Below are 11975 nucleotides of genomic sequence, written 5' to 3' on the forward strand. Positions count from 1 at the left end.
CCCTTCTCTTGAGAAAAATAACTCCAACAGCAACCCAATACGATATAGAAAAAAACACCACCAAAAATAAACTAAAACACAAAGCGAACACACATAAAATCGAAACAAAACAACTAATCACAACAATATATAAATATAAAATTTTAATTGAACAAGTGAAGAACGGCGCGACTGCTTTTGAAACATGTGTCTAGGCAAATGTGGCGCCGTATCTCTCTACATTGCAGAAAGGGGAAAGATTAGCGGTGCAGCCGGCGCATGTGTGATTAGGGCGGCTGCTGGCATGTCATCGTGTGGTTGGGCACGTCTGCGCGGGGTGCTTGCCGACCCTCTGAACTCTCATGCTTGTATGGCTCAGGACGAGGGAGGTGAAGCAGGGACGCCTTTGAGATGGCTTGTCAGCCACGACAAGGGTGAAGGGACAACACCGACATCGACGCCCGCTACCACCGCAGGCTGGGAGGGGTGTGGATGGGGCACACGACACGGCGGTGGTGTTGGCCAAGACGGCTCCATGTGCAATGGAAGGGGGCTACGCGGCAAAAGGCACAAATTTGACCTGAGGGCGAAACTATTTCACAAACTAAACAGTTTTTGAAAATATTTCACCCAACTGACCCCTTTGTGCAGCGCCCGACATCAAGGCATGTAAAATGTTAATTGAACAAGTGAAGAACGATGCAGCGAAGCACGCTTTAGCCTCTAGTTGGTACTAATCCCAAAGGCAATCTGACTCTCTTGTCACATTTTCGCCCCATTAGTCTCTGTAATGTTTTCTATAAGATAATGTCTAAAGTTCTTGCAAACCATTTGAAGGTTGCCCTGCCTGACATCACATTAGAGGAACAGTCGGCATTTGTACCTGGCAGGCTTATTACTGACAACATAATCTCAACGTACGAATATTTGCACTTCATGAAGAAGAACGGGAGAATAATAGTTTTTGTGCACTCAAATTGGACATGATGAAAGCCTGTGATAAAGTAGAAAGGAGCTACCTGAAGGCAATTATGGAAAAATTGGGATTCACAGGTCCGTCGATTTCATTCATTATGAACATGGTGAGCTCAGTATCCTTCTCTATTATTTTTAATGGGAGTAAATTGGAGGAATCCAAACCTACAAGAAGTATTCGACATGGAGATCCTATCTCTCTATATCTTTTCTTGTTGGCAGCAGAGGGTCTTTCGTGCCAGTTGAAACAAGAAAATCGCTCATCCCAGCTTAGCGGAATCAAGGTGCCCCCATCTGCTCCGCCGGTGAACCACCTCCTATTCACGGATGATAGCATGTTGTTTTTCAGGGCAAGAGTAAATGGAGTAGAAGAGGTGTCACACTTTTTGGCTTATGGACAGAGAACAAACACAAAGAAATCGTTGATATTCTTCAGTAAGGGTTATCCAGAGATGCATTGAAGGGCCATCTTCAAGTCCCTGCCGAATCCTTGAGCAACGGATGTAGGGCACTCGAAGAAAGGAACATTCAAATACTTGAGTGATCGTGTGTGAGACAAGGTGACAGGATGGATGGGCAAGCTACTTTCAGCAAGTGGCAAAGAATACGTATAAAATCTGTTTACCCAATGCCATGTTTCAAACTTCCTAAAGGTTTATGTTGTAAGCATATAAATTCTATTATCCCAGTAGAGGTTTATGTTTCAAACTTCTTAGAAAACCACCTGAATTTCACTTTGCCAACTCGGCTAGTCCAGTCAGCAATTATGTCCAAAACCACTTCAGTGCCTAATTGTTCCGGTTTTGGACATTTGAGGAGGTGGATAATCTGGTTTGGGGTTTTCGATCCATGAGGCCGGGGTGGCGGAGGATTTCGGGAAACTATACTCTTTTTTTTTTGAGGCAAGGGAAAACTACTAGTACTTTTTTTTTTGAGACAAAACTACTAGTACTTTCCTCGCAAAGAGGGCGGCCCAGCTAATTCTGGTCGGCCCAGCTAATTCTGGTCGGCCCACCTAAGGCAGTGGTATACGGGGTCCAGCCGCGGGGGCTCGCACCCACGCTGGGCGTTGGTGAACCCTGACGAAAGAAATTCCCCTTCTCTCGCTCCCCCCGTCCCGTGATGGCAGCAACGGCGCCCGGCGCCGGCGCCGTCGAGGTTTCCATGGTACTCCCCTCTCTCGCTCTCGCTCTCTCAGACCTCGTGGATCGTCAATTGCTCATCGGCCGGACTGAGCCTACGCGATTGCTGATGTAATTGGCGTGGTCGAAATCAACTAGGGTTTCACATCACGGATTGGCGTTCGTGTCATGCAGGACGACAAGGCCAAGGCTTTGGTGGCCGCGAAGATCAAGGAAGGGGAGTACAAGGTGCAGATGATAGGACAGTACGCGGTGCGGACGGACCGCGCAATCGATGCGCTGGAGAAAAAGGTGCAGGACATCGAGGCGGTGATGGATCTCGAGCTGATGCTCGGCGAGTACTGCGCCGACCTCTCGGACATGCACAAGGCGCGCCACTACTACCGCGCCACCTCGCTCTCGGAGGAGGAGAAGCTCTACCTCCACCAAATCGACGACTTCGCCACCGCCACCATCGCCGAGTACGAGGCCAGCGTCGGCCCCGTCCCCGCCTTCGACAACCACCTCAGCCTGTTCAGCCAAGAAATCCCACTGGAGTTCCCCGAACCCTTGGCTCCCCCTCCCGCTTCTTCGGCTTCGGCTTCGGCTTCGGCTTCGGCTTCGGCTTCTCACCACGAGTGAGTTCTCGCTCCTTGCACCAGCATTCATGGTCACTATGCCTTGTGCCGGTTCCTTGTGATTGCAAACTAATTAGTCTACAGCCATTTCAGAATTCAGAGTAGTCTGCCTAGAACAGGCCTGTATGTTTGCCCGGTTTCAACTCAAAAGATGAAGTAATGATGTAGGCAATGGATAATTGGAGATTTTACCTCCTTGGAACTCTTCTATGTCCGATTGTAGTAATCAATTAACGGTTCAGATTTTGTATAGTACCAAGATAGATTAATCACAGGCTAGTAGAAATGTGCTAGTACAGTAGTACCTTGATTTATTCCACAGCCAGTAGAGCTGTAGAGGTGTGGTTGTAGCTCTATTACCATGGCTAGTAGTAAACTGGTCGTCATCAGGGGAATAAAAGTAGCAGCTAGGTAAATTATTAGGGTCGAACCAATCTATAATTCGTTCCTGGCTGCCCTCAAGATCTGCAAAGGGTCTTCACCAATACACCCCCTCTCCGGTTTTGTCTTAGCAGCAAAAAGATGTGACTGTCTAAATCGAGTAAGTTAGTACTTGTTTCTTGATCTGCTTGAGTTAATATCAGGTTCGCGATCGATTTGTTTCCTGAATGGCCTTTCATCCCAAACCAAATTACCAACCTGTAGATTAAATTTTAGGTGTGGTGTGGCTTGGGCTGTGGATAATGCCTTCAGACTTGTCTGTCCTAGCTCCAATTATGTCTTGTTCTATCTGCCTCGGAGCCTGGCATTCACTATTTCACTGCACACTTGATTATTCAAACTAGAAATGAATTACTTTAGGGTTATAGATATCTTCACGTGTTCCTTTTGGTTTGAGACACCAAGAACTTGAGAGCTTTGTGAAAACAGTAAGATCAATCACAACCGGTGAGTACGATGACAGGATGCAGTTACTGATTTAGCAGCCCTACTAAATAGATGTAGGTGGTATTCCATAGTATAAAACCAGTAACTTGTGCTGAGAAAACAAATATGCCTTTGTGAACAGACATTTGATTGCTTTTGTTCTATTATATATTAGCTACATAATGTTTGTGCATATATATAGGTGGGAGCCCAGCTCTGGCTTCTGGTTCGATCCCCCGTGCCACTTTCAACTCAAAAGTTGAAGTAGGGATGTAGGCAGAATGGGAGATTCTATCTCCTTGGGACTCTTCTACGTGTCCGATTGTAGTAGTCACTTAACAGTTGAGGTTTGGTATAGTACCTAGATAGTGGTTGTAGCTCTATTAGCTTGGCTACTAGTAGTAAATTGTTCAGGGGCACAAAAGTAGTCGCTCGGTATATTGTTCAGGGTCAAACCAGTTAATCTATAATTTGTTCCTTGCTGCCCTCAAGATCTGCAAAGGATCTTCACCAATTATTATTCTCTTTCGCCGAACGTTTACCATTGCTTTGCTACACACTGTTTAGAGCCCCTCCAGTTTTGTCTTCGCAGCGAAACAATGTGACTGTCTAGATGAAGTAGAATTTTGATCTGCTTCAGTTAATGTCAGGTCCACCATCGATTTGTTTCGTGAATGGTCTTTCATCCCAAACAAATGTACCAAACTCTATATTAAAGTGTTAGTTGTGGCGCGGCTTGAGCTTGTGGACAATGCCTTCAGACTTCTTCATCCTAGCTACAGTTTTGTCTTGTTCTATCTACCTCTCAGAGCCTGGCATTCACTATTTGACCACGTTCTTGATTTTTCATAGTAGAAATGAATTGCTTTGGGGTTATAGATATCTTCACGTGTTCCATTTGGTTGGGGACTCGAAGAAGTGGAGAACATCGCGAAAATGGTAGGATAACATGATAAGTACACTTGGAAAAGAGAGGCAGTTGCTGATTTAGCAACCCTACTAAATAGATGTAGGTGGTATACCATAGTATAACACCAGTATACCATAGTTATATTTATATATTAGCTGTGCATATATATAGGTGGGAGCCCAGATGTGGCTTCTGGTTCGACCCCCCATGGAAGCGAGTTTAGCCACTTTGGTTAAAATTCGTGTGGTTCCTCGGGGTCTCCGATGTAGCTCCTTGATATAATTTCGCGGGGCTCCTTGATATAATCAATTAACGGTGATGGATCTCAAGCTGATGCTCGACGAGTACTGCGCCGACCTCTTGGACATGCACAAGGCGCGCCACTACTACCGCGCCACCTCGCTCTCGAAGGAGGAGAAGCTCTACCTCCACCAAATCGACGACTTTGCCACCGCCACCATCGCCGAGTACGAGGCCAACGTCGGCCCCGTCCCCGCCTTCGACAACCACCTCAGCCTGCTCAGCCAAGAAATCCCACTGGAGTTCCCTGAACCCTTGGCTCCCCCTCCCCCTTCTTCGGCTTCGGCTTCGGCTTCTCACCACGAGTGAGTTCTCGCTCCTTGCACCAGCATTCATGGTCACTATGCCTTCTGCCGGTTCCTTGCGATTGCAAACTAACTAGTCTACGACCATTTCAGAATTTCAGAGTAGTATGCATTATTCTATATGCAGAGTAGTATATGCCCAGAACTGGCCTGTATGCCTGCCCGGTTTCAAATCAGAAGATGAAGTAATGTTGTAGGCATAATGGGAGATTTTTATCTCCTTGGAACTCTTCTGTGTATCGATTGTAGTAATCAATTATCGGTATAGATTTTGTATAGTACCTAGATAGATTAATCGCATGCCAGTAGAAATGTGCTAGTACGGTAGTACCTTGATATATTCCACAGCCAGTAGAGTTGTAGAGGTGTGGTTGTAGCTCTATTACCATGGCTAGTAGTAAACTTATCATCATCAGGGGAATAAAAGTAGCAGCTAGGTAAATTTTTCAGGGTCAAACCAATCTATAATTCGTTCCTGGCTGCCCTCAAGATCTGCAAAGGGTCTTCACCAATACACCCCCTCTCCGGTATTGTCTTAACAGCGAGACGATGTGACTGTCTAGATTGAGTAAGTTAGTACTTGTTTCTTGATCTGGTTGAGTTAATATCAGGTTCACCATCGATTTGTTTCCTGAATGGCCTTTCATCCCAAACCAAAGTGCCAAACTGTAGATTAAAGTGTTGGGTGTGGCGTGGCTTGGTCTGTGGACAATGCCTTCAGATTTGTCCGTCCTAGCTCCAATTATGTCTTGTTCTATCTGCCTCGGAGCCTGGCATTCACTATTTCACTGCACACTTGATTATTCAAACTAGAAATGAATATTCAAACTAGAAATGAATTGCTTTAGGGTTATAGATATCTTCACGTGTTCTGTTTGGTTGGAGACACCAAGAACTGGACAACTTTGTGAAAACAGTAAGATCAATCACAGCCGGTGAGTAGGATAACAGGATGCGGTTACTGATTTAGCAGCCCTACTAAATAGTAGGTGGTATTCCATAGTATAACACCAGTAACTTGTGCTGAGAAAACAAATATGCCTTTGTGAACAGACATTTTGATTGCTTTTGTTCTATTTATATATTAGTTACATAATGTTTGTGTATATATGTAGGTGGGAGCCCAGTTCTGGCTTCTCGTTCGATCCTCCGTGGAAGCGAGTTTAGCCACTTTCAACTCAAAAGATGAAGTAGGGATGTTGGCAGAACGGGAGATTCTGGCCCAGTTCTTTTGGCCGATTCTCTCAGAATCTTGAGAATCGACCCTCCATCCATCTTCTCTCAGAATTTTGAACCCATATTTTTTTGACAATCCTAGTTGTTTAGATCCTAACTAGCTAGGATTGTAAAAAGTTATGAGTTCAAGATTCTGGGAGAAGCTGAGGGGAGGCCCGATTCTCAAGATTCTGGAAGAATCGGCCAAAAGGACTGGCCCTCTATCTCCTTGGGACTCTTCTACGTGTTCGATTGTAGTAGTCAATTAACAGTTGAGATTTGGTACATTACCTAGATAGTGGTTGTAGCTCTATTAGCATGGCTAGTAGTAAATTGTTCAGGGGGACAAAAGTAGCCGCTTGGTAAAGTATTCAGGGTCAAACCAGTTAATCTACAATTTGTTCCTCGCTGTCCTCAAGATCTTCAAAGGATCTTGACCAATTATTATTCTGTTTCGCCGAACATTTACCATTGCATTGCTACACACTGTTTAGAGCCCCTCCAGTTTTGTCTTAGCAGCGAAACGATGTTAGTGTCTAGATCGAGTAGGTTAGTACTTGTTTCTTGATCCGCTTGAGTTAATATATCAGGTTCACCATCGATTTGTTTCCTGAATGGCCTTTCATCCCAAACCAAAGTACCAAACTGTAGATTAAAGTGTTAGGTGTGGGGTGGCTTGAGCTGTGGACAATGCCTTCATACTTGTCCGTCCTAGCTCCAATTATGTCTTGTTCTATCTGCCTCGGAGCCTGGCATTCACTATTTCACTGCACACTTGATTATTCAAATTGGAAATGAATTGATTTAGGGTTATAGATATCTTCACGTGTTCCGTTTGGTTGGAGACACCAAGAACTGGAGAACTTTGTAAACAACAGTAAGATCAATCACAGTCGGTGAGTAGGATAAATGGATGCATTACTGATTTAGCAGCCCTACTAAATAGATGTAGCTGGTATTCCATAGTATAACACCAGTAACTTGTGCGTAGAAAACAAATATGCCTTTTTGAACATACATTTTGATTGCTTTTGTTCTATTTATATATTAGCCACATAATGTTTGTGCATATATATAGGTGGGAGCCCAGCTCTGGCTTCTGGTTCGACCCCCGTGGAAGCAAGTTTAGCCACTTTCAACTCGAAAGATGAAGTAGGCATGTAGGGACTCTTCTACATGTTCGATTGTAGTAGTCAATTAACAGTTGAGATTTGGTATAGTACCTAGATAGTGGTTGTAGCTCTATTAGCATGGCTAGTAGTAAATTGTTCAGGGGCACAAAAGTAGCCACTCGGTAAAGAATTCAGGGTCAAACCAGTTAATCTATAATTTGTTCCTCGCTGCCCTCAAGATCTGCAAAGGATCTTCACCAATTATTATTCACTTTCAACTCAAAAGATGAAGTAGGGATGTAGGGACTCTTCTACGTGTCCGATTGTAGTAGTTAATTAACAGTTTGGATTTGGTATAGCACCTAGATAGTGGTTGTAGCTCTATTAGCATAAATTGTTCAGGGGCACAAAAGTAGCCACTCAGTAAAGGATTCAGGGTCAATCCAGTTAATCTATAATTTGTTCCTTGCTGCCCTCAAGATCTGCAAAGGATCTTCAGCAATTATTATTCTCTTTCGCCGAATGTTTACCATTGCATTGCTACGCACTGTTTAGAGCCCCTCCAGTTTTGTCTTAGCAGTGAAACAATGTGACCGTCTAGATGAAGTTAGTACCTGAATTTTGATCTGCTTCAGTTAATGTCAGGTTCACCATCGATTTGTTTCGTGAATGGTCTTTCATCCCAAACCCATGTACCAAACTCTAGTAAAGTGCTAGGTGTGGCGCGGCTTGAGCTTGTGGACAATGCCTGCAGACTTCTCCGTCCTAGCTCCAATTATGTCTTGTTCTACGTGCCTCTCAGAGTCTGGCATTCACTATTTCACTACACACTTTATTTTTCAAACTAGAAATGAATTGCTTTGGGGTTATAGACATCTTCACGCCTTCCATTTGTTTGGGGACATGAAGAAGTGGAGAACATCGTGAAAATGGTGAGATCAATCGCAAATAGCGAGTCGGATAACAGGATAAGTACACTTGGAAAAAAGAGAGACGGTTACTGATTTAGCAGCCCTACTAGATAGATGTAGGTGGTATACCATAGTATAACACCATTATACCATAGTTCTATTTATATATTAGCTACATAATGTTTGTGCATATATCTAGGTGGGACCCAGATGGTGGCTTCTGGTTAGATCCCCCCCGTGAAAGGGAGTTCAGCCACGTTGGTTAAAATTCGTGGGGTTCGGCTCGGGGTCTCCTGTAGCTCCTTAATATAATTTCGCGGGGTTCCTCCCCAATTGGACTTTTTTTTTGAATGTTTGTGCACACATTCAGTTGTGTTGTTGACTATCATGTAGGCCTGCTGTGGACAATGGAGGGGATGTTGCATGCTAAGAGATGATCGCCTGGAGCACCCTGCCCCTTTCATTTCTTCACCGCATTGTCATCCAAGTCGGCTATCATGGTTCTAGGGGCTTTCACCCTATTTTAAGCATGCCTGCAGTTTGACTGACGACGACTAATTTAAACTTGGAGCTGTGAGATTGTTAGTACGGGTGTAGGTATGAACATCTCAGATGTATGCGAACGTGTGGGTTCTGAAGTGTGATTCATGCTTGCATTGCTCTGTGCCTATCATCACATCGTTTCTATTACTGGATCATGGCTGTTGGCGTGTTGAGAATTGGTTGAATGTCAGTTCATATGGATGACTAATTTAAGCTCTCCATGGTTTCACCAATTTCAAGTCTGTTTTAACAATGCAGTTTCGATTGTCAACTCTTTTTTCTTTTGAAAAAAGAAAAGAAAAAATCATGCAATATGTGTGGGGATTGAGAAGTGATCATAAGGCAGAGTATTTTTTTGTGAAAGGCAGAGCTATTCAACTTCAAGAGGCAGAGAAAGGGCCTAGCACTTTCCGTAAGCTCGTTCCACAAAATTAGCTGGAACTTCACATCCGTGGGTGCCGGCAAAACAGGCTATTGACAGACGAAGGTAAATATTTACTAGGATAGTACTCCCTCCGTCCCAAAATATAAGAACGTTTTTTACACTATATTAGTGTCAAAAACGCTCTTATATTTTAGGACAGAGGGAGTATAATATAATAATAAATAGGCAAAAATAATAATATAATAATAAATAGGCAAAAATACAAGCCCTCACAAGCAACCAAAGCTGAGAGATCCTAGAGATCCTAGCAACCTTCCATTCATCCGATCCCAAGTTCCCTGATGTGAAGCAACGCATTTCCTTTTGTCCAAGCGGTTGGGATCAGGAGATGACGCATAAACATGGTCTGCTTTCTGTCAGTCTAGTACTGTATGTTTTAAGAACGAATGTAGTACTCCATTTGTTCTAGTAACTAGTTAAGCTTCACATGGATGAACTGTAACTAGTTACTAGTATACCAGGTATATCAAGGTGTGAGAGATGTGAAGAGTAACTAGTTTTGGCTTAACTGGACCGACAATGAAAAGATGAGGCATAAACACGGCAACAAAAAGGGCACAAACAGGCTCAGCTAGTTGCAGCAGCAGTAAAGGCAAGGCAACAACATAAGCCACCACTACATCCAATCCAAGGAAAACACAGCACCGGCTATCCGTTTGGTTCTACAGGATGGGATATATGAGTTTCTCCAATGCAGGCCTCCGGGCTACAAGATCAAGGAAGGAGGGCTATCACCACCAATGTCAAGAAACCTCTTGAAATATAAAAAAATATTAATCTGGCCACTCAAATTTCATGAAAGTAGGGCTTCGTGCAATTGTGCTGCATGAAGCAGAAGGATGGTTGTTCTCCTAAGATGCCCATGAGTCAATTTTATTTGCTGGCCGAAGATGTGCACCAAGAGAATCGGTAATTAATCCATATGCAGCTGGTGAGTCAAGTAGATGCAAGAGGCTCCTTGTTGTCCCATCTCTCCACACAAGAAAAACCAACTCAAAGAAGCAACGCTCACAGGGAACAAAAAAGATTCTTATGGCATACTGAACTGCTGTTCTTCCAAAAACTTTGCTATCTCATTTATGATAAGGATAGTTCTCACAGGCTATAAGAAGATGATGGCTTTGGAGAAATTTGAATAATGGACGCCAACTTCTTAAACTGAAACCAACATAAGACAGCTCACCAATCCAAGGAACACCCAGCACATGAATGACACTGAGGCGCACCCAAGAAGCTGCAAAGAATTTCTGCCAGCATTAGAGAGCCAATCAGTTCAAGCACCACATATCTCTCAACTTCACCATATTTTGTCACTCCAAAGTATTTGGCGCAAAGATCTTCACACATAACTGCATAACTATTTAATTCTGGACAATCAGTGTGGAGATGGTACTTTGATTATGATTGACCTCCAGTGATTCCAAGCATTAAATAGAGTTTGGAGTGACATCTGGTTAGAGGCCAGCTTAAAGTTCAAGATCAAGACGGATCTGTCACAACCAGGGTCAAGAAATCTCTTAAAACATCGAGAAATAGAAATCTGCCTACTCAGAATTATTGTCCAGGTACTGTAGTACTCCCTCCGTTTCTAAACATAAGACTTTTTAGAGATTTCAATACGGACTATATACAGATGTATATAGACGTATTTCAGAGTGTAGATTCACTCATTTTGCTCCGTATGTAGTCCATATTGAAATATCTAAAAAGGCTTATATTTAGGAACGGAGGGACTCGTGAAAGCTTCTATCTAGTTCTACACTAACAGAGCAGCAACACAAGATAAACATCATCATTGGATCCCCAACAGAGGCACAATCAGCAGAAATAATCACATAATACAGATAACTGAACCATGGTGGGATTACTGCAACACGCGCGCCAATACATAGTACCATAACATATGTTCTACCACCTCATCGTTAGGGTCTTATCACGAACATGCATTAAATTAGGGTAATTTGTACCATAATAATAATAATAACAACCACTTATTCAAGTAGCGACCGCCCGACGACGATGGTGGCGCGGCGTTGGAGGGCGGCGGCAACGCTGTCTTTCAGGAGGACGGCGGCGGCCAGCTCGATGTAGGTGGGGGGCCGGGAGCCGCGCTTCTCCTTGATCAGGCGCAGGCTAGCAGCGATCTTGGCCAGCCGGTCCTCCCGAACTCGCAGCGACGCGAAGCGCGTGGTGAAGGATGAGACCTCCGCCTCCTCCCCCATCTCGCCACCGCTGATATCCATCGCGGTGTACTGCCTCGCGAGGCTCGCCTCTTGCGCCGCCGGGAGAGATGCGGCGCCGCCGGCTACTTTCGCCGCCATCGCAGGGAGGGATCCGGGGGAAGGGGGAAAAGTGGAGCTCTTTAGGGATTTTAGGGCAGGGGAGCGTGGGGTTGGGGAGTGATCTGCGGAAGACGACGCCCTGTAACTCTCGTCGAACCTTTTTACATATGCCGACCAGGCCTAAAGTACGGCCCATTGAAAATGCCGGTGTTGGCTGCAGGGCCCATTGGAAGAGGCTCATTACGTCAAAATGCTGTCGAACGCACAGAGCGAGTTACTGAGCTGGGCCTGCCCATTTGATGAGTTGAGGAGCGGTCGTTCGCAGCCTCCCCAAGGCTATTTGGAGTTATCGCCGTCGCGTGTCGCACTCTG

The 11975-nt window shown here is 44.5% G+C and overlaps 1 protein-coding gene across 3 annotated transcripts; it reads left to right on the forward strand.

Moving 5' to 3' along the window:
• The first annotated feature begins 2006 nt into the window (after positions 1 to 2006).
• On the forward strand, positions 2007 to 9109 carry LOC119302264. Of its 3 annotated transcripts, XM_037579302.1 has the most exons (4): positions 2007 to 2121; positions 2271 to 2700; positions 5065 to 5095; positions 8727 to 9109. In XM_037579302.1, the coding sequence occupies exons 1-4, from the start codon at positions 2077 to 2079 to the stop codon at positions 8761 to 8763; spliced, it is 543 nt and encodes a 180-aa protein (XP_037435199.1). In that variant the 5' UTR covers positions 2007 to 2076; the 3' UTR covers positions 8764 to 9109. The 3 variants fall into 3 exon arrangements, with proteins under 3 accessions (XP_037435199.1, XP_037435201.1, XP_037435200.1); XM_037579304.1 differs by lacking the exon at positions 5065 to 5095 and having other exon boundaries at positions 2271 to 2713; XM_037579303.1 differs by lacking the exons at positions 5065 to 5095; positions 8727 to 9109 and adding an exon at positions 6211 to 6786 and having other exon boundaries at positions 2271 to 2713.
• Positions 9110 to 11975: the final 2866 nt, after the last annotated feature.

This window comes from Triticum dicoccoides, chromosome 5A, assembly GCF_002162155.2.
Source record: "Triticum dicoccoides isolate Atlit2015 ecotype Zavitan chromosome 5A, WEW_v2.0, whole genome shotgun sequence".
In the NCBI taxonomy this organism is placed as follows: domain Eukaryota; kingdom Viridiplantae; phylum Streptophyta; class Magnoliopsida; order Poales; family Poaceae; genus Triticum; species Triticum dicoccoides.

Excerpts from the sequence above, each read along its gene's own strand:
- LOC119302264 (XM_037579302.1), top strand. The coding sequence starts at position 2,077 with ATGGCAGCAACGGCGCCCGGCGCCGGCGCCGTCGAGGTTTCCATG. Across the intron at positions 2,701-5,064 it reads GGCTTCGGCTTCGGCTTCGG|CTTCGGCTTCGGCTTCGGCT; the intron begins CTTCTCACCACG and ends CCCCTCCCCCTT. Across the intron at positions 5,096-8,726 it reads GCTTCGGCTTCTCACCACGA|GCCTGCTGTGGACAATGGAG; the intron begins GTGAGTTCTCGC and ends ACTATCATGTAG.